The 23,208-nt window shown below is 41.0% G+C and overlaps 1 protein-coding gene across 2 annotated transcripts in view; it reads left to right on the top strand.

Annotated features, from left to right (window-relative positions):
* fbxo41 (F-box protein 41) overlaps positions 1-22,930 on the top strand; it is a 44,896-nt gene extending 21,966 nt beyond the window's left edge. The window contains exons 4-14 of one of the 2 annotated variants that reach the window (XM_079337511.1): positions 6,194-6,401; positions 10,393-10,466; positions 14,591-14,973; positions 17,285-17,520; positions 17,611-17,726; positions 18,365-18,517; positions 18,645-18,740; positions 18,854-18,972; positions 19,244-19,402; positions 19,739-19,854; positions 21,271-22,930. In XM_079337511.1, the coding sequence (XP_079193637.1) occupies positions 6,194-6,401; positions 10,393-10,466; positions 14,591-14,973; positions 17,285-17,520; positions 17,611-17,726; positions 18,365-18,517; positions 18,645-18,740; positions 18,854-18,972; positions 19,244-19,402; positions 19,739-19,854; positions 21,271-21,333 (1,723 nt within the window). In that variant the 3' untranslated portion in view covers positions 21,334-22,930. The remainder of the gene's footprint in view (positions 1-6,193; positions 6,402-10,392; positions 10,467-14,590; positions 14,974-17,284; positions 17,521-17,610; positions 17,727-18,364; positions 18,518-18,644; positions 18,741-18,853; positions 18,973-19,243; positions 19,403-19,738; positions 19,855-21,270) is intronic. The other variant, XM_079337512.1, reaches the window with a different exon arrangement.
* The last annotated feature ends 278 nt before the right edge of the window (positions 22,931-23,208 follow it).

Below are 23,208 nucleotides of genomic sequence, written 5' to 3'. Positions count from 1 at the left end.
CTTTTCTGTATTTGTCTTCATTAACTGGTCAGAAATAACTTCCCCCTCCAAACGATCCGAGGCGTACCTGTTGTAGGGATTTCTTGTGGAACCCAGTCACATTTTCTCTCAGATGCTTTGACTTCAGCGTGTCTCTTTCATCTTCCTTTCTCTCGTGCTTTCATCCTCACCTGTGTCACACCTCCTCTCATGTAGGCATACTCCCGGCACATCTCCTCATGCCGTTTGTGTTTTCCTGTATGTGTGTAATGCCTACAAATGACACTGTAAAATAACAGCATGATTAAAAAAATAGCAATCACAATTTGATCCAGGTGTCAAAACAGACGACACACAAGAAGATGTCCTTTGTCTTAGCGGAGAAAGCTTGTATTCATGTCTTTATCTGCGCCGCCCTTTCAGTCAGTCATCTCTGCTCTTTAGCTATTAATGAGGCATCATTTTGAATTAATAGACAGTGATGATGACAACTGTGAAAGGAGACTGACCAGTGATTATAATTAACATTTAAGCTTCAGGAGATCATTCCTTATTAATCATGCTCGGTGCAGCTGGATGTCTTCGCTATACTCGACTATTTGTTATGGTTGTTTAAGGGGAAAGGACATTTAATATGGTCGACTTAGCTCTTCATTATTTCTCTGAGCGTGTGCAGAAGCATTGGGCTTTAATGGAGGTCTTCAAAGCCCTTTTTCCTTTTGTATGATAAAAAAGAATGATGTTTGCAAGCTCTGTAGAAGCATATCATTTTGTCCGTGAAAGAGAAAAATCTGCATTTTCTATTTCCAGGAGCTGGAGGGACAAGAAGGCATCAGATTGATGTGTTTGTATATTATGCAAAAAATGAGCGCTTTATTGAAATCTTATCACAGGGAGCAGCAGAGAGCAGGAGCAGCGTTTGTTGTATGTGCACTGAGGGGGAATGTGTGGTTAAAATAAAAGAAGATCTTATACCGTTATATTCAGTGCTATTGATCGTATCTCAGATGTTAGTGTTCATGGGAGGATTAAATGAGGCACATTGTTTGCATCAGAGCTAAACTCTTGTGTATAATTCAATACAGAACATCAATAGGACGTGTGAAACAATATGAAGATAAGAGATCAGGATCCCCCAGAGTGCAGCTATAGCGGTGAAGTGAAGGCAGCCGACAGAGGATGGAAACCCTGAATGGTGATCTCTTTATTATTCATATTTAACCCTTTGTCTGATATATTATTTTATTAATTGACCAACTTGAGGCATTAATAACAAAGTAAAAACACTGGACTATCATAATTATATGGTCGACTAGCCTTGCAATAGCTTCTTAAACATCCATCATCCGTTACAGAGCAACATTTCAGTCATCTCAAGATGTTCCCTTGGACGCCGGGTAATCGAAAGACAAAGACGTATTACTTTTAGCTCAGTTTTGGTCTCCACCTACTCCTAAAGAAAGAAGGCTCCAGAGTTTCACTCTGCATGGTCAGCTCAGGATTGTTGAAATACTTATTACCTTATCTAAATGTGTACATTCAATGCACAGATATACTGTAAAAGTGATCAATCTTCTCAAATAACTCTTCATAAGTTTGACCAGAATTGTTGAACTATTGCTATCAGTCGTTTGCTTTAACAAGAGGGTTGCATTTGAATTCTGAGCTCTATCATAGCAACCTGTATGCATGATTTTAAAGCTGTATCTGAGAAGTGGGTGCGTTTGAGCTAGAAACATAGACAGAGAGGAGGAGAACCTCTGTGCCAGCATCAGTAAACACTGATCACCAGAGTCACATATACAGTATGTAGCTTCCCCTCGCCGAGGTGAATGACTCTGTGTTCTGTGGACTGAGTCAATACAGCGTGGACGCACCAACGAGTCATTTTCTCTGAATCATGCTCCAGACTAATGGCCTGCATGTTTCTCACTCAGAAAGGATGGTGCTGTGCTTTTTTTTTTTACCCCCAGCTCCCCTTTTGAGTCTGGATAAACATGCCACCTTGAGGCTTTGTTTCCAAGGTGTCGAAGAGTGAGTCACACTGCTGGAGAGAGGTCTGTACATGTGTTAAAATTAGGATTGACAATCGGAAGCAGCCACATCCCATTCCCCCCCCCCCCCCCCCCCACTGTGGAACCTCCTGTGCTTTCTGCTTCCACATGACTGCAGATTCCTGTTTGCTAGCTGTTGCTCTAGTCTCTGCAGTGTTTTCTCCACACAGCCTTTGTGCCTATTTTCTCCTCCAGTGTTTTTCCCCGAAGCTTCAGTCCTCCGTTTCCATCTCTCCTGTTCATCTCTGGTCTTTCCCTTTCTCCTTGCACGCCCACTGGGATCTGGTACAGCGTGTTTTTTTTCTCTTTCCCCCCTCCCTAACCATCCTCTAACATCCATCTTCCAATCCAACTCTTGATTCCCTTCCTTGAGGAAGTATGGTTAGCTTGCCAGGTGCTCTGGTGCATTTGGTGCACTTCTTGCTAACACAGGGGGAAAAAAAGAGGGAAGTCTTTATGTGCTGATTCCAGCACATTCCTCCTCATGGGATTGATGTATCTGTCTCGAGAAACAACTTCAAATCTGATACAGATAACATTTCACAAATTACAGATGCATGACAATTTGGATGCAAAAATGTAATTTTACTTGTGCACAGTGCATCACACTCGATGAGAGCAGCTGTGAGAGAGCTGTTTATTATTATTATTATTATTATTACTGGAGGCTGAAGGTAAAACAGTGCTCAGTCATTGTTCTGTCATTTTGAATAATGAGAGCAAAACTTTAGCTTGAGGCTAATTCATGATGCATAACATTAGGTACAGCTCCACTTGTTTAATCCAAATAAATGATACGTGGGCTCATTAATTGTTCACAGTAATGAGATGCATTTGTTACAGTAGGATGACTCAGTGATTTGATCTGTACAGCATGTTTGTTAATGCATGTCATTTTGACAAGAGCCTTTAATTCCAGCATCTGTCCTCCTTCACATTCATACAACTCTGCATGATTTTGGCAGTTAGGAGGAAGACATGTCCCTCAGGAGTTGGTATACACAAAGAGAATATATGTGATCTATGAATTTAATGTATTTGTAAAGCACATTCAAAAAGAGCAATAGCTGACCAAAGTGTTAAGCATTGAACATTACAGTAAGAGCGAAGAAAGGAAATCATGAAACATGGGATGTGATGGAGAGTGGCATGAGGGGTGTTTAGGCCTTTCAACACAAAAACAGGAGAGACGGATCAGCGAGACAAACATAGAGTCAAGTCAAGTTTATTTGTATACCACATTAAAAAAAGTACAGTTTAGTTACAGAAACAGCTTCGGGGTCCGTGGAATCATTTACGGAAAAATTAGAGAAGTTGAACATTGAAAAAGAATATCTCCAAACTGTGACCTCTTGCACCAATAAAATCAGCTATTTTGTCCAATACTTCTGCCTACTTTAGTTTTGTGCCAACAGATCAACTCGGATATGATCGTGACGTCTGTCACTTCGTAGTCACAACAAAAGAAGAAAAAAACTCATCTCGGTGCTAACATTTTCTCAAAGATTATAAAATGACTTTGAAAGTAAAAGTGTCGCCTAATTCTATCGTTGCAAAGTACTACATAGTATATGAATAAATTGTGAATGAGCCTTGTTGACGCCATCTTTCTGTAGTGTTTACAGATGCTGAGATCTCTAATTTCTCTTCAGATGTAAGAGAACAGGAAGCCTTTCGTTTTTAATCTTTCAGTCTCGTAATACACCCCATCATATCAAGAAAAAAAGAAGATAAACGTGAATTCAAAATAAGAACAAATAGAAAGAGCCTTATCATTGAGGACTAGTTACATAAGATTAGTTGTGGTTACTATAAATGCATTCATTTAGAGATTCGTTGGTTGTTTACTCACAGAATGAATGGCTCATCTGTTTTCATTTCTCCCTAAAGGTCAAACTCCCGGACTAATTCTGGACTCATATTTTTGTCATCTACTGCCTGAAGATAAGACAAGTGAACTGTGTCAGACTCTGAACTATTCTTATCTCTGAGTGTCCCCGTTTTAAGAATCCACTGTGTGCTGTTACTGTTTCTGAACAACTTTGTATTATAGTTAGTAGTAGCTGTTGATTTTTGACTCAAATTGGGCAAACAGGTTTCCATTCTAAGTTGAGTTGCTTGTTTTTTTTTTTTTAATCATGAGCAGAAACCTATTTCAACTGAAGGCACTCATGATGTCCCCATGTCCTGTCTGCTGTGTCAGTCTGATCCTTTTAATGGTTCCTTTTTCAAGGTCAGATGTCTGCGTTATCCTGTTAAGCTCTCCTGGCTGTGTTGTTTGGACAGTCGAGGCTCAGGCTGTTAAGAAGGACACACACTAAGACAAACACGCTCTGGGGACCGAAGGAGGCCCAACTGGAGACAGAAACACATGGTTCAGTAAAAAGAGATCTGGAATGCGTTTTCTCATCTGCATCAAGCAAAAACTGGTTAAGGCATCTTAAATGTCGGGATCTGCTGCTTTAACACTTTGCATGTCATTCCATGCATATCTGGGGAGTTTGAACCGTTGGTTGGACCACGAATGCAGATGTTGAAGCTGCTGCGGATGTGACCTAGGACTCAGATAATGATGGATAATTTTTCACTCTTTCCTGACATGAGGTAGTTAAAAAAAACAAAAAAACATCTGAGATGTTTTTAGCCTCTTTATCTCATGATAATTATGGCCTGCTGCTTGTTTTGGTTCAGCCTCACTAATTATCTCACTGACTTTTTCAATCTAATTGACTCATGGTTTATTTAAAAATAAAGCGAAAGTCTTATCCATAATGATAATGATTGTACATTGCAGAATCGCAAGGCCGATGAGTCATAGTCAACTTTATGTCAATGTTGCCACATGCATGCCCAAAGACAAGATACTTATGGACTTTTTCTCTCCGAGCAAAGGTGCAAAGAGTATATTATAAAGTACATTATAAAAATACTAAAGGTAATGTGCAAAAAAGATGTGCATTCAAAACAACAACAAACGTGCATGGATGCAATTGATAGAAGGCTCTGGTAACTAAAAAAGCAGGAGCTTCAGTGGGTTTTAAAGTCCTCCATCTTCAAAGTCATAGGGGCTTTATGTGTTCCTGGTGAGGGGAGATCAGTAGGGTTTAGAACATGACATTAGTATGGAGTGCTTGTTGCCTTTGTGATTTTTCTGGTGATTTTGACATGAGGCAGCTTTAAGAGATATTGTTGGAGTAGGTCTCAACTCATTGTTTAGCTTCCCTCTCACTGCTCTGGTCAGCTAATTGTTGGTTGATGCAGGAAGCTTTTCTAACCTTCTTCACAATGTACATATCTCTGTGTACGCCGAAGGTGTGATGAACACGTGTTTGCTGACAAGAGCAGCATATCAACTTAAAAGCTGGTGTGTACTCATGTCCACAACTGAAACATAAAATGTGCTCATAAATTGTTTCTGCTGCCCCCAAGTGGAGGAACATTTTCTTTATTTTTTTATTGCAGGTTTGAACAATGCAGGCTTTATGAGGAAACAGGTGGCATTAACTTAAAGGAAACAGTCGTTTACAGTTAAGTCTGTCATGTTGGTGTGATTTAACAGACTGCGATGCAACCATTTTTCGATCGGACAATAATGATAGGTTATAAATCCTGCAGTGAAGGCTACAAGTACTCAGCATGCTGAACAGGCTGCAGGCGTGCTAACACAGTCTGACTCCATGGTTTGTTTTCCTCTGTATGTGAATAAGACACTGTCCTCTTAAACTTAGTCCAGATGGGTCTGAGGCAGCCTAAGTATCCAGCTGCTCTCTCTCTCTCTCTCTCTCTCTCTCTCTCTCTATCTATCACTATCTCTCTCTCTATCACTATCTCTCTCTCTCTCTCTCTCTCTCTCTCTCTCTCTCTCTCTCTCCCACTATTCCTGCTCGCTCTCTCTGCGTTTGAGTTTGTTAAGTATATTTATCTATGTCACAAAGTGTCTAGTGTCTGTGCATAAAGGGCAGGAGGGCAGCTGGTGTTTGTAGTGAGAGGTTGTCCTGCAGACTATTTTTTAATTACACAGCAGTTTAAGTTTCACGTGCCAGCCAGAAACAGGTTGCAATACCTCTGCAGTATTCCCTCCTGATCAAGCAGATTTACATAGAGCTATGAGACAGATTGCTGCAGATTTAACATTGTCAACTCGCTCTCTTTGTCCTCAGGGAAGTCGCACAGATCGACCAGTTCCTCCAGGAGACAGCGGCACGTGAGGCAAATGCCAAGGTGCGTCTGCAGCAGTTCATTGAAGAGCTGCTGGACCGAGCGGACCGTGCAGAAAAACAGCTGCAGATCATCAGCAGCTGTGGAACCACACCCAACGGGAGCCTGGGTCGCTGCAGCCTCCAGGCCAATAAGGTGAACGGGCGCCAGGTTAGGATACGCTTAATGCAATGTGTCATCTATGTTTTTGTTTTCAGATTCCACTTGTCTATGTTAGTAATAATGAAGGCATTTGTTGTTTTCAGACTGTCAGGAATCAGGGAAACAAAAAAATAGTGATTTACCTGATTACATAAAGATATCCATTCTTATACAAATACTTTTTAAAAGGTAAAATCATCCTGACATCTCAAAGCCTGATCATTCAAGACGTTGTAATAACACGTTGTTTCAGATCTTAATTTTTACTTTTATTTTTCAAAATGAAACTTCAAATTTTATTTGTGTATGGCAATTTCATCACATTATGAGTTTAACTGTTATTTCACCACACATGATTCCACTGAGAATTTTCAGAGACAGTTGTTTGCATGGCAGCTCTTAGCTTTTGAATAGTGCATAGGCATTGATTTTATTGAGTAATGTTCCTGTAAAGCACCACGGGTCAACCCCTTAATGTACATAAAGAACCCCGAGACAACAAGTCTGCTCCTCTCAACCCGGCTGAAGTTCATTAACTGTCACAGACATTAACGGTATGTCACACAGGCAAATTTCGATTAACAGCTATTACCTCAAAATCGAATGATGATGATAAGCTGATGTTTTTGTCCAAAGTGACGAAAAACCGAGAGTAAGGACACAAGCAAGGATCAAGGGAGGAGGAAACAACGTCAGTAAGGGCAAATGAACAGCTTTAAGTGTGATCGTACAAACAGGTGCCGACAGGCTTCTTGCAGCTCAGTCTACTTTTTTCTTTACCAAACTTTGACTAGATACACTGTGAAAAATGAAGAGTGTCTCCCAAACACTCTCAAGCTGTAGTCTATCATTTAACATTTACATCAATGTGCTCCAAAGTAAGTCCCAGACCAAAAGTATTTAAAAAATATTGACTACATATACAATTGTTTGATATTGAGTTATGACTTAAAATATAGCTTTGCTTTTAGCATAATCACTCCTGCAGGAGACCAGCTCTTTTTATTCAGCTCTCTGTAGCTCTCATTGTTGCGTTTTCTCACCCTGCGTTTTCATTTTGCACAACATATAAAAAACCCGTATAATCAAACACTTTCTTCTCTTAAAAATGTCCCTTATTCAAATGATCAAACACCTCTAAAAAAAAAAGAAAGAAAGAAAAAAAGGCGACCTGTTTAGTTGCACACATTTTTGTGCTGCCATGGTAACTGGTTCTTGCTCCAAAATGAAACACTTCTGCCGGAGATAAATGAGCTGTTTCTATTTTTCTGACAGCGTTTGAGGTTTTTAACGTTTATGTCTTCATCAGATCATGTATAGTCAGAGATATGGTTGATATACTCGACTTCGTCCCTTTATGTAATATCACAGTACAGTGTTTCATTTAAGTGCTCATGTGTAATGCTGCTGTAAGTCTGATTCACAGTTGATAGGGAACACGGTGTTTCTTCTTTCTTTAGCTATATGACAGGGCTGTTTGGCCTGAGATTGACCTGCTGCCTAATTTTACACGTCCTCTCTCTGGATCCAACCGTCAGTGAGTTTCATGTTTGTGTGCAGGACTGTGAATAATCTACTTGACAAGTACATGTGTGGAGTCACAGACTGGTTGGCACCTTCTTACACTGTCAAGGGAAGCCCAGAGATATCACCCGTCCAAGCACACGCCCTCGCGACCTCCCTTTCTCCGTTTCTCTGTCCCTGCATCAGAGAGGTCGCCCTCGTCTCCTAGGAGACGGGTTTCAGAGCCACAGAGGTATTTTAGGACTGACAGCGAAGGAAAGGATGGATGACTTATTTCCTGCTCACACTCTAGTTCAATCACAGCTGAGACTAATGCATTTCTACACAGGGAGAGCAAGGTGAAGATAGCTTTGTATCCAACACAGTGGGGCATAACATTTGGGGATTTTAACAGAGAGGCGACAAGAAGAAGAATATGAGAATCAGTGAGGTTGGTTTAAGGCCAAACTCAGGTCACAAAAGTGGAGATTTACCCGCTATTGAATGCATCTTATTCATTCAATTTAACCCTCTGTCCTACTTAAACTGAGGCCTGACCAGTAGTGAGAGACATGGGTGTTTTTAATCATTCACAAATCTCCTTAAAACTTCCCATAATTTACAGGTGAGATGAATGAGTAAACATAAACAGTCAACTGTAAGTCAACTTCATTCTTAGCCCCCCCCCCCCCCCCCCCCCCCCCCCGCGCGCGCCCAATCTGATAGGGAGAACTTAACTTAACGCTGTCAGGGCCAAGTGTGGACAACAACTTTGGAAGATTGCAGGGTCAGACGGCCCTGAAATTTTTCGGAGTGCATGTTTGATGACAGCTCCTTCTATTTCCTATGGCACCGGGCCAGAAACAAGCTGTGTGAGGAGAAGCAGAACACAGAGAGAGAGAGAGTGGAGTGACAGTGCCTGTGTTTATGCAAATGTTCCCTCAGTGGCACATCGCCAGGCTTGTACACAGAGTCCCACCTGGCACTGCTTCACACACACACACACACACACACACACCTCTTTACACACTCTTACAAACACTACACACAGCACACTTGAGTGCACAGACAGCTTTGAGTGTTATATAAAAGAGTGACTCTGGGATTTTGCTCTCAGGCAAACAGAGAGAGAGAGAGCAGGCTGCACAATCACAACCAAGTGCACGAGAAAATGCTCACCTGCTTTTAGCGCTACAATCAAATATGCTAGGTAGTAGAAAATAGGATACGAGTTTGGGGTGTTTCAGAGGGAGAGTATAAAATGTTTCCAGGACGTTTGTCATTGATGTATTTTTCCCAGGTGGATGATTCCTAATCCTAACACAGCTGAAGCATCTCTGTCAGCCAAACGTTTTCACCTGTATAAAAAATGATAAAATACATCTTTGTCCTAAGGACAGTGAATCCATTTTCTTTCAGATTCACATTCCTTACTGTCCAACAAGGGGACATTTGTTTGGCTGCAGGAGCACACACAAGACAACACATACCAGGACAACCTCAGTGTACAATCCAAATGAAAACAAAGTGAACAAATCAGACAACACAATATTTAACAATATTAACATCGCAGTGTAGGAGGAAGTCAATGTCTCTCTCTGATTTGATAGGAAAATATTTCAATGAAATTGTGGTTGCATCAGATGACCATTTGTAATGTAACGGCTTAAATCAACAGCATTTCATTTAAAGTTTTTTAGTTAAAGAATTCCTGATTTTCTTTTCTCTACTTAATATTTCAGGACAGTATCAAACTGAATAAAGGGGAGCATAATTAAACTTGTGTTATTTGAAGGATGGATTGATGGATGGACTCCAATCCACTCTATAGCAGTGTGTGAACATGCATTTATATTTACATACCTTACATACAGTTCCTATAAGATACAAAATGACTACAACAAAAACTGTTTTCTTAAATAAATCATGCAATGGAAGGAGTACACTACGTTCTCTTTTTTAATGATTTATGCTTTTGCACCAAAATAACCTCATGAAAATACTCTCTTCAACATCAGTGTTAAAGTTCAGTCTCATGACGTCAGACGTTCTAAATAAAACAAAACAGAAAGTGTTTGATTGATTGGAGGATCTGTTGTGTTGTTTTCTGATTCTTGATTATTTGATTAACATGTCAGCTTTCAAAGCTGGGTTTGAAGCCCACATATTAAAGCTCACCATAAAGACCAACACTAGCTTTTGATTTACTCCTTTGAGTTTTCTGTGTTCAGTGGGGACTTCTTTAGCAGCCTTCTGTACCCATTTCATTTTTATAGCAGAGCTAACTTAGTGTGACACTTGAAATGAATCTCATGCTGCAGTTGAGAGCGTATTCTTTTTAATATAGTCTACAAAATGTCTCATATGACTCCTCAGGAGCTTACTCGTGATAACTCAATCTCACATAAACTATATAATAGGAGCAAAAAGAGCATCATTGTGTTTAATGACTCGTTGGGGCACTGAGTAACGTTTTCATTTTTCTGTGTCTGTCCAGAGGAACTCCAGCCTCTCTGGGAGCACCAGAGGCATGTACCAAGTGTCAGAGCGACGGTCGTCCCCCAGCACGGGGTAAGTTAACACACTGTTTCTCCTCTTTAGCATGCACGAATGGTTTCACGACTTAGGAATACATCCACACCACCAACGTGTCATAAAGCGGTTTATTATGGTACAGGTGGTACCACCCAGAAAGGAAAAGAAGATTTTACCAGCTCATAACTGCCACAGTTCATGAGGTTTCATTAGGAATCATTTACTTCTTATGAGAAGGAATTTTTTTCCTAGCCTTTTGAGAGCATTTGTAGTAAACACTTACACTCTCTGCTATGGGAAAGTACTATAAATCAAAGCCGCACTGAGCCTCCATCATCATCATCAATCTTCATTTGTGTAACACTAAATCATGGCAGATGCTATCTCAAGACACTTCACATAAAGAGCAGGTCTTATTTTTGGGTATGGTTTGATAATAGCACCCTAGAAAACTCAATAAAAATAGACAAAGGGGCCAGGGTAACCCCCCGTTTGACTTAAGGCATTTTTGTGTTCTAAGGCTAGCTGAGAATACAAAGTGAGATATTCACTTCACGCGAGATTAGATGGTTCTGGTACATTCATACACCAGTGTTAGAAAGGTAGCTGCACACAACTTTCTGCGAAAACAATAATCATAATACTAGACTGAAAAATGAAGTTTATATGATCCTACTGTAATGTGGTCTAGTCTTATTTTTCATTGATGTATGTAAACAGACTTGAACTGGTTTAGCGCTTGTCTAGTCTTCTGACGACACCTACACATTCACACGCTGATTGCAGAGGACTCTGATGATCATCAGGGGTATCTAAGTCCATTCATACGACTCAGAAGAAGCAGCGGGAGCAACTTGAGTTTAAGCGTCTTGCCCAAGGACACGTGGGACATGTAACCCCTAACCTTCTGATTAGGAGACGACCGACTCTACCAACTGAATCACAGCCGCCCCATGGAGGATATTTTGTTCATAGGCTTCTAGGTGGATAAAGGTTCACTGGACTCTGTGGACCTAGGATCACCATTTCTTACTATTTATGATTTTTCTTTACTAAACAACTGATTCACGAATGATTAATTATTAGTTGCAGGCCTGCAGTACTATTGAAGTTAAACTTTAATAGTAGGTGGTTTCTCCTTGCACACTTCTTTATACTTAGACATCCTCATCAAGAGAGTCATGTGTATTGCGGGGTTGGAAACTGTAACACGTAATAGAGGAGATCCCAGTTTTTAGTCAGACTCCAATCAGCAGCAGTGAGTTTCAGACTTGCCGTCCCTCCTCATGAGGTGTGATTGAAGTATTTCTGGGTCTCTCTGTCGGAGATTTCAGACACACAGATGAGCCATCAAACTCTGATCAACCCCGCCATCACTTCCAGTTGGTATGTGAATGTGTTTCCTAAACATGACGACACACAAAACCTGTCAGGCCTTCCCTGTTGAATCGCAGATGGCAAAAGCACAAATTTGCACAGTGACCTTTTCAAGCCATCTGTCATTTAGTTATTGATAGCTCTCCATCGGGGAGCAACATATTTTAATAACATTATGTAGTTGAGGTCATAATCTCAAGTGTGAGTTATTCATAATAATTGACATCATGATTTGTCATTTCTAGTCTAATCCCCCCCCCCCCAAACACACACACACACACACACAACCCCCAAAAAAACAAAACACTTTAGGAGCTTTTTTTTTGGGCTTTGATTAGGCTCCTGTCCTGCTATACATTCATATTCATTCATTCATTGAAGTATTTCCTGTTTAGAGTTAAACAAGAATAATGACACACAGTCTAAAGCCAAATGTTTATACTGACTCGCACTTCGGGAACTCCGACCAAACACAGTGTTGTTTCATTTTCCCTTTGGAGCGACTCTGCATTCTCCCTCTTCACTGAAACACTAATCAGTTAAGCAGTTTTTAATTAGCTCTGCTCCTATGATGTTGATCAAATCACATCATTACATCTTGTCAGGGATTTAATGATGACAAACATTAAAGCAGGTTCAGTAGGTTACTGCTGTACGAGGTCTCCACACTGTAAAGAGTCCCAGTTTTGTCTGTGACCTAGTTTAGATGATTAAGAAAAACAGTTTTTGTTTAACATAATCTCATTTCATATACGTTGTGCTGCATCTCATCCTTTGTGTATCCCTTTCCCTGCTAAGCAATGATAAATGGTACCTGCAGCACTGCCTGTGAGACTTTTATTTTCTTACATGATGAATGCAAAGGCTTCCACTCGTCATGTTTCTTTGGGAGAAAGAGGAGGGAGAGCTGATGAGGAAGAAATGGAGAACAGGAAAGAAAAATGCCCTAGTTTAAGAGAGGCAGAGATTTGTAACTGGGAGGTTATTTTTAAGTTCTGTAGCAATATCGATGTAAAAAAAAAAAAAAAGCTGCCTTTCTTCAGTGATACACTCGCTGTAGTGCAGCAGTTTGTTGTGGGTGTCAGTGCTCCCACTTAAATCAAATTAAATAGACATACAGTACTGCTGTTTTTTCAAGTGGACCTGAAAGATGTTTTCTGTGCTGAGGAGACAAATAATCAGACAATAAAAGCAAGGAGATGCTTCACTGGAGGTTTTAAAGCAAGAAAATTGCTGAACATTGCCATGGGGCTACCATTGACTGGATAAACATGGATGCAGCGTCAGTGATGTCATCCAGTGGTTTCTTATAGCAGGGTTTTGAAGCCCATTGATGGTGGTCGCCATATTGCATATGCTGCATTACTTTCAGTCAAGTTAGAAACCGGCAAAGAGCCGGCGCTGAAGTAAACCTTAGGCCACTTGGCAACCAGCTACAACAAAACTGACCGTCAATCAGATCGGCCACGCCCCCTTTTTGTGAAAAATCCTTCCCTGTATTGTGTTTGCCAATAGAAAAATACACCATGCCCTGACTTTAAAGATCACTTTTGGCCTGTTGTTCTTGTTAATTTGATCCATTAAGAAATGAGTAAAAACACAAGAGTACATTTGCCTGGATTATTTTGTGGTGGTTTTGCTGGATGCTGAGTTCCATGTAGATTTACAGTACCTCTGTGTAACTCCATGTAAAACCACATCATGTCAATTTTACACTTAAAGGTACATTTATATTGCTGGGTTTGGTCAGAGCTTACCGTAGCTTACCTGCTGTAGACTCATTTTCAACAAACAGTCATACAAGTGGTATGGATCTTCTCTTTTTACTCCGAGAAAGACGTTTTTCGAGAGCTTATGTTTGCATTGTTTAATATACCGTAAATTCCGTACTATTGAGCGCACCTGGATATAAGCCGCACCGGCTAAAAATAAGTAAATAAATGTATTTGTACATATATAAGCCGCACTTGATTATAAGCCGCAGGTGTCCACGCTATAACAAGAGCTATTTACACAGACGTAGGCTACCGGTAACATCCGCAAATACTGTAGCGTCCGTACGGACGTTAAAGGACGACGAGAGCGTTCAAATAATAACTTTTAATAACCCGATCACTGTCGGCCGTGACCACGCCGTTTACAGCGGAGAACAAAACCATAACTTGCTGTAACAATCCAACTCTCTCCCCCAGCGTTCTCTCATACAGCCACTCAACACGTTCTCGCTGGTGCATTCACTGACTCTCCACATAATCGGAATTATGAACACATTATCAACTACTGACTTTACAACATGAACCGTTACAATACGAAGCCTAGCCGACGGTGTCTGTAACACGGCTGATGAAAAAGATGACCGTAATATATTTCACAAGAAAAAGTCCATCCATTCACTGCCTCAGAATGACTTCATTACTCACTTCCTCAGTCTCTGTTGTTTCTGTCAGTGTCATCTTAACGTGCAGCAGCTCTGTTAGCTTCTTTGACAGCCAGGTCGATCGCCTTTAACTTGAAAGCTACATCATATGTATTTCTCCGTGTGTTTTCCATGATGAGGGTGCGTGCATGAAGCGCAAAATGACTGATATTAAGATCCGACGTGACGAAGTCAAATGTTTTTGCGGCAGAAGCTCATTGTCCCCCATAAAAAATCCATGCATTAGCCGCACCGGAGTAGAAGCCGCAGTGCTCGAAGTGTGAGAAAAAAGTAGCGGCTTATAGTCCGGAATTTACGGTAGCTATAACACAATCATCACATCTGCTTTCTCTTTGTTGCGCTGCAGAGCCTCAGGGAGGATCAAGTCAGTCTCCCAGGGCTCTGGAGGATATGACAGTGACAGCGTGGAGATGCATCCCATGGAGGAGTGTCCTGAGGCTCAGTACTACCACATGCAGTGCCGGCTTGGTGAGGGGGGCTACGAACGCTCCCCAGGATGTGGCGGATCAAGAAACTGGGGTCTTCGTAAACAGGCTATCCAGAACTGGCAGCGGCGACCTTACAGGAACAGCACCGAAGGAGAGGAGGGAGACGTGTCGGACGTGGGCTCCAGGACCACTGAGTCCGAGGTGGAGATGTGGGAGCAAGAGAGGAGAGCTGTGGCTGAAGTGCAGCAGTCGGCACCTCCGTATCCTCAGCAAGGCAGGGCAGGATATCGTCCCAATACAGGTATGTTTTATTCCTAAGAACATACACACTGTCACACTCTGAGCCCAATCAAAGACACCGTGGGGCCATGATTTGGTCTTCAAATGGTCCTATGAGACCAGGGATTGATGGGATCTGGGTCAGAGTGAGTAACAAGTTGCTGTTATGTTAACGGAGCTGTCTGACACAACAATGACAAGATTCCGTGAATGATGACTTAAAGTCGGAAGTAGCGCAGTCTGCGTGATGTTCACTGAGAGTGATAGATGCAGAAGAAATTAGTATTTGAAAGTTTTAAATACACAGTTTTTATGAAGATGAGTTTTTAAGTGTTAAGCTTTAAAAACACATTTTAATAATACTGCAGCCTGCCACCTCATGTCAAAGACCATGGAGGTAACTTGGGCTTGTTCTCACTTCAAACAAACTATCAGATATAAGACGAACTTAGGAAGTTAAGAGCCCAACAGATATGACATTTTTGGGTTCAATGCCGGAAAAGATTTTGTAAAGAGGGGAATATTTACAGATTACTGATATGGCTGCTAATATAGTAAATAGCTGTACTGAAAATAGAGTAGTCTTGATGGATTGTGCACCAGTTATGCAAATATATGACTAAGCATAGGTCCCCAGATATCTGCTTTCTAAAACCAATAACTGTATTATAAAAAAGTACATTTACAATACATATACAAGGAAACAGACTAAAATAAGTAAAAATATATTGCATTCTGCAAGTTCTTTAAAACAAATTCATCCATTGACCTGATACCAATATGTGTGACCAATACTAGGCCCATTGGTCAATAAAATGTGACATCCATGGTGTATATACTTAAGTCTTAAGTCACTAAGTCAGCATGCAGTCTGATATGACTGATGTGGCTTCCGGTCATTAAAAGTATCATTAAAAAAGAGCTTTTTATGAGGGGCCTGCACTATGTTTACTTTGTATTCCAGGGTGTTCTTGCTGTAGCATCTCAGTCCTTTGTATCTACGAGTGAGCCAAGTCAGACAGTCAATCATGCCCGCACATTTCTCCAGATCCACCACAGATTGTACATCTCTCTGTTCACTCCCCACCCTGCCAAGATCCTCAAACTCACGCTGCTGCTGCCCCCCATCTCTCTCCTCCTGCTGTCGGCTTTCTACTATAAAACAGGTGGACTGAGGCTGTCAGTGAGGGAGTAAAACTGGGCCAGAGCCGTGTGACAAATGTGTACAAACTGCTCTGACTGCCCCATTAACTCAAAGATTTCTCTCACGTAACGCTCGACATGTTATTGGCATGCTGCTGCTCTGACGTAGTTCTCCTTATCGGGAGAGAGTCTGTGCCAGCTTTCATCAGATGGTAGACTGTATATCTACAAGAACACTTGTATTTTCTCAGCATGTCGCACACAGTTCGGTTGTTTTTAGTTCGTTTGGCAGTTTTGAGTGTGTGAAAGAGAGAGAGAGAGAGAGAGAGAGAGAGAGAGAGAGTGTGTGTGTGTGTGTGTGTGTGAGAGAGAGAGAGAGAGAGAGAGAGAGAGAGAGAAAGGAACAGAGAGCAAGAGTGTACGTTGTGGTTCATAGCCCTGATGGTTTCAAGCAGACTCCTTCGAAGGCCAAACATGTAATGAGTCATGTAGGAGCAATGACTCTGTGAGCTAGAAGACAGGCTGGGATTGGACACACAGTACCAGCCAATAGATTTCTATAGAGAGAATAAAAAGATGAACATATGGAGAATAAAATCTGTTTTAGTGTCTTGCTGAAGATTGGCGCCACCATGTGATAGAAAATCTAACGTGCACTTTTTTTTTATTCAATGTATTTAATGCCAGAAATCAAATGAATCTTGTTACATACATTTAAGTTTTATTAGAAAAAAAAACCCCATTAGCTTCTATAATGCTTATCTCGGTAAAGGTTATTCACAGGTGGGGCGCCTGTCTCTCTCTCTCTCTCTCTCTCTCTCTCTCTCTCTCTCTCTCTCTCTCTCTCTCTCTCCCTTTTGTCTGACTCTATCCACTCTCAATTAAAGGCAAAGAAAAAGTCGATGAGTTAATGTTTTATACAACATAAAAAGACAAATCAAGCACACAGCAACAATCACATCAAATACCAAAAAATCCTAAAGTATAGACAGTTTAGGACTTTCATAGAAGGGTCTGACATCTAAGAAGCTGTATATGGAGTCTGCACTTTTTGTTTTGTGCATGCCAGCATAGCCAAAGAGTACAATGTAAATACATGCATGTATGTTTGTTGTAAGTTTGTTTGGCCTGCAGTTGGTTTTTTTAAAAGATAGGACTTGCCATCATAAACTTTGTTTTTCTTCCGACAGGACGGCCTGATGGTGTCTACAAGCCATGCCGCCATGAGAAGAGCCCGTCCAAATCCAACGAGGTGATCAGCCCGGAGATCTTGAAGATGCGTGCCGCCCTCTTCTGTATCTTCACATACCTGGACACTAAAACCCTGTTGAGAGCCGCTGAGGTCTGCAGAGACTGGAAGTTTGTGGCTCGACACCCTGCTGTGTGGACCAGAGTGCTGCTGGAGAACGCTCGTATTTCTTCCAAGGTCAGTATTCAGATACTGCATGCTATAGCGTCGTATTTTGCTCTGTCTTTATATGGGTTTCACTGACGTGATTTTTATTTTTACCTTTAGTTCCTGAGCATATTGTCTCAGTGGTGCACTCAGACACACTCGCTCATCCTGCAAAACCTCAAACCAAGACAGCGAGGCAAGAAGGAAACAAAAGAAGACTACCTTAAAAGCACACGGTGAGACGCACGCAGAGAAGGACAAATGAATTACTGACTGTACTTATCACTGTATGGATTATCATTGTTGCTTAGTGGTCACCATGCAAACTGGTACACTAAGCTACAGCCTAAACAACAGAACCATGTTTGCAAATATTTAACACAGCTTTTTCTGTGCTGTTTGATTGTGATCATAATGTACAAAATCCTGTCAGTTCCTTATACATGACACGTGGAAGTAAAAGTTGTTGTTTTTTTCTGAGCTGAGCCTCAGGATGTCACAGTTCAAGGCTGCTTTGAGTTTATACTGCAGATGCATAGATGTTCTGCTTCCTGTGTACGTTTTCTTTTGAGCGATAAAGAAACCTTGAGACACATCTCTTTTCAGCCTGCAGTTTTCTTAAGGCGCCTCCGAATGTACAGCCTCATGTGTAGTTCTAATTTTTGTTTTTCCACACTATTGTATTTGTATATTCACTTATACTGATTGTATATTTTCTGTGATATGTTTGGCTTTATTGTTGGCTTTGTTAATCCAGCAAAACTATATAAAATGTATGCAAAGCTGCTCTATAAATAAAGCTGAGTTGAGTAAGAGTTCTACTTCTTCTTCTCTGTCTGGCTGTCTGCTGATCTCTCTTCACTTTCCGTCTAAGTGGCTGTCTGGAGGAAGGTCTGGAGGCGTTGTTAAAGGCCACAGGAAGCAACCTTCTGATCCTGAAGATTTCTCACTGCCCCAACCTGCTGACTGATCGCTCTCTCTGGCTGGCCAGCTGTTACTGCCGAGCTTTACAGGCTGTTACCTACAGGTAAACCAGTCCACAAATAATATTATTTTGACCTACACTGCTCTAAAGAGTCCACACGACACTAAGCTGTGTGCTGTAGACATACAGGGTTTGTATTTTATCTTAACATAATAACATTGTACTCTAGGAGTGCCACAGATCCAGTCGGCCAGGAGGTGATCTGGGCCCTTGGTGCAGGTTGCAGAGACATCATCTCCCTACAGGTGGCGCCACTACATCCATGGTAATAGACATTTAATGTACCTCTCTGATTTTGGATTAATTCATCAACAGGCTGTCTGTTGTCAAATCAAGGTTCAGGTTGATTAAATGAAGGATTTTTTTTTTCTCCTTTAGCCAACAGCCCGCTCGTTTCAGTAACCGATGTTTGCAGACCATTGGAAGATGTTGGCCACACCTCCGAGCTCTGGGTGTGGGCGGAGCAGGATGTGGCATTCAGGGGCTGGCCTCTTTAGGTAAAGATTACTACTAACAAATATTTGTAGATTCCTTCAACTGAATTAGATACAAAACAGAAGTTCCTCATTCAAGATGTTTTCGCTGTACTTAATTTGTAAAGTACTAAATTATGACAGGCACAGGCAGGTCGCATGATGTTTTGATTCTGATATAACTTTAAATGAGTCTTCATGTTCTTCTGTAACATTTTTTTGTTATTATCTTGACTCTCACACATGTGTTTTCCCCGTCTCTGCATCTCCCCCTCATCTTCACTCATCCCACTAGCGAGGAATTGCATGCGTCTGCAGGTGCTGGAGTTGGATCATGTGAGTGAGATCAACCAGGAGGTGGCAGCAGAGGTTTGCAGAGAGGGACTGAAGGGACTGGAGATGCTGGTGCTCACCTCGACACCTGTCACCCCAAAAGCCCTGCTTCACTTCAACAGTGAGTTTAAAGAATGATGCAGGGACTAGAGAACTCCTCATGTTTAACAGACTGAAATGAACATTACATATTTTAAATGATTATATTTGATAGTCAAAGGTTGTCACACAAAGGTTTGAGGTATTAACAAAATTGGACAATAAAAAAAGCATGTAGTTCTATTCAAGACTGTTGTGTTACCTAGGCTACTAAAGCATTACAGTTGAAGGTTACATTTAGACAATTAGGTATAATTGCTTCTGTTATTTTATAATGGTTGGACTAAAAAAGAAAACTATGGTCATTCTAACGCTTAACTTACAAATATATGCTGCCTACATCCTTCTTCTGATCCAGGTGTTTGTCGCAACTTGAAATCCATCGTGGTCCAGATCGGTATAGAGGACTACTTTGAGGACCCTAACAGCCCTGAAGCTAGGAAATTATTTGATGAAATGGTTAACAAGCTGCAGGTAATAACACCAGAGCATCACATCACACCTAGCATAGGACACCTACTGTAACAGTTTGACATACATCACATGACAGGTAAGAAAGGAACATGAATCATTGGCAAGCAGAAGTATTCTACTAGCAAACGCAGTGAAACAGTCGTATTGGTTTTAAACGTCCACTTTATTCACTACCATTTAGAGAAATGTACACTTCACTAACAGTCTTCAGTGACCAATGGCTACCAGTGCACCCAAACACACTTCTGATATCTACATGCCATAACCATGTCCACAATAACACAACTCAAAATTAAATACAAACTCAATAACATTTCTAGTAGCATGCTGCTACATTGAACTAATGTCCATTATCCCGTTACCACCAATTGGACGTCTCAACACGCCTCTCTTCCACAACCCCATAATGTTATTACAACAATATCAAAACAGTCTTTTTATTTAAATTGAAAAAATGCTTCTCAAACAACAGTTTTGATGATGTAAAAACCTTCAGAACTCATGTCTTTACTTCCAGCAACAAAATTAGGATGACATTTCCATCTTGGTTCTTTTTGCACATTCAGCCTCCCAACAAGAAAACTGATATTGATCATTGAATAATTCTTCCCTCGGAGCAGTGTTGATTTTGTAAGGGTCATGGCTAGGAGAAAAGTAAGTTCTGTTAACATAGGCTTTCCATTGGACTCTCTATTTACAGCCATCATGTCCTTCGAGTTTTTCACCATTGTTTGCACATAACTAACGGCTCGGCCAATAGTTGTTCGGAGGATGAGAAGGATCTATTTTTATCCCGACCACACACATTTTAAACCGTGACTCAATCTTCCGAGTCTCTGTGTTGGCTGTTTGTGGATGCTATGTGGCTAACTCACTGAGAGAGGCTAGGGTCATTCTAACACACACACACACACACACACACAGCGGAGCGCTGTAAAATCCCAGGATTTATTTATGTTTCAGTTTTATGAGTCAGTATAGTGTGTGTGCTTCCTGGATATTACTCTCATGGTGGTGGTGTTGCTCACAGCAGTTAGGTAACTTTTCTAAAAGCTGCAAAACATTCATGGTTTATTTTTATCCCTCCCTTCTTTATATTTGCAGTGAAAAAAATGCCAAAACTCGCCTCTCTTGTTAAATCATTTTTTTAATGGCATTTCTGTAGAGGTGAAGCTTATGAAGAGAGACATCCTTAACCTGCTGCAGCTTGGTCCTTGACATTGTTTTTATAGCTTTCTGTCATGCATGAGTCACTGTACAGATTTTCCTCTAATGCAAGAATACATAAAGGAAGGAAGGTGACAGGGACAATGAGTGTTTTGATTGCAAATGTAACAAAAAATCAGTCTGATGTTCACAAGACAGAAAAAGAGACTTCCGTCCTTTTTTCTGACTTTTTTTTTTTCTTGCTTTCAGGCTCTAAAGAAGAGACCCGGCTTCTCCAAAATCCTTCATGTGAAAGCAGACAGTCTCTGCTAACACCTTTTATCTTGGAGAGACGCCAGCTTGGCTCCTGTCAGTCAAAAAGACCCAGCTGTTTTCGAGCCCGCCCCATGTGGATGAATGCGTCTGCAGCACAGACAGAAGAAGGCCGTGAAGAGCCAAGAACAGGACAGTGTGCAAACTTTACACCTGAAAAACTCTTTCAATATTCCCTTAGGGGAGTGTCATTTTCTCCTAATTGTTGGCAAAGACTGATGACCCCATCAGGAGGTTAGTATTTGAACTAACCATGGTACATCATGAAGGGCCTGTTTTTAAATTCACAGGCTTAAATAACCTGACAAAACTGTCTCTCTCCGTCTCTTTTGCGTTCACCTTAAAATGGAAAATATTGCTGCACAAAGCAAGATCTCTCTGTTGACGCGCCTGCAGCCAGGTGACAGTGCTGTATTTAACTGTCTACATCTCCGTTATGCTTAACATTTACTCCAGGCTACCTTCAACACCAGTAGCTGGTGGGCGGGAGCCCTTTTTAAAGCATATACAATTTCCAACAGAAGTACAAGGTTACGAGTCTCGAGGATGGAGCTTTATGTTTGTGCGAATGCTTTCAGCTGAGGCTTGAATAAACAGTTTTCAACCTGCCTGCCCTGCATTAATATATGCCGGGCATCGTTCAACACTTACCGCTTCCACCCAGAACAGAAACATGCTGCACAAGCTCCAAGCGGAGTGGAGAGAGCGAGGACAGAGCTCTCTGTAACACAGACCTTTACAGTCTTCTAGCCACAGCACGGCAGATATGCATTTAGCCCCTTCCTCATGTCAACACAAACTCCGACTGTTTCTATGGTTGTAGTATCTTCTACATTTGTTCATCTTAGAGAACAGGATGCAGTATCTGATGTTTCTTATTGAGAAGAAGGATTGGAGGATGATCCATAACGCATTTCTACATCAACTGGTGCCATTTGTGTCTGTCCTCATTGCAGTGAGTGTTTTCTCCAATGTGCCATTAATGAAGAGAGAAGGGCCATGTCAGGGGGGGTTTCCGTCTTTTTAAAATTCAAATTAACCTATTCTAATTTTATTTGAGCAACTTGTACTGAACAATAGACGGTTGTTACATGGTCTCCAGCTGCAAACAGATGTCATTTGTCTTTCATATCATACCAAACTAGACAGTGCCATTCCTTTTAATAGTGCTCATTAAGGCAAACGCCCTCTTTTGATCAACGTGTCTGCTTTTCAGCTGACGTCCTCTGGCTCCCTCTGCTGGTTTTTACAAGCACTTAAACACTTACTGTACTCTGCAGCCTAAAACATGTCACATTTACTGTTTTGCAGAGCTCTATCTAAAGGATCAGGTCTTCTGTGCTACCTTAGAATGCAAATGTTAATTTGTGGCTACAAGTAGGTTTTCTCAAGAGGTATGAGTAGCAATACTTACAGCAGTAATACTTCTCTGTGCTGCAGATGACGTTAAACAATACTGAATAATAATGTGTATGACTAAGCCTGTGAATGGAGTTGTTTAGAGTCTAATGCGGCTCTGAAGGAGATTCAAGTCAAAGAATATAGGCCTCTGGATGTCCATTAAGCCGCATTGGCTTGGACACAAATTTAAACGCACAGAAACATTTTTTTTTGAACATTTTTGAAGAAGTGTTTACAAGAGCTAAGGGTCTAAAAAAAAAGATCATTTTGGAGAGTGAAATGATCCAGAATTGGTGAACCTTTTTTTTTTTTTTTTTTTCTTTTGACCAGGGACCAGAAATCAGGATTTGATGCATTTTCTGCATTGTTTGTCTCAAGTTCCCTAAAAAATATAAAAGTGCAATACTAATCACCTTGAAATCACCCTTCTAGATGCTTACATTCACTTTGCACAGTGTTTTCAAACAGGTTGAT

The sequence above is a fragment of the Symphodus melops genome, assembly GCF_947650265.1.
Source record: "Symphodus melops genome assembly, chromosome: 2".
Lineage (NCBI taxonomy): Eukaryota > Metazoa > Chordata > Actinopteri > Labriformes > Labridae > Symphodus > Symphodus melops.
The sequence above is the reverse complement of the archived record's forward strand: the minus strand, read 5'-3'. Positions and strand labels throughout refer to the sequence as shown.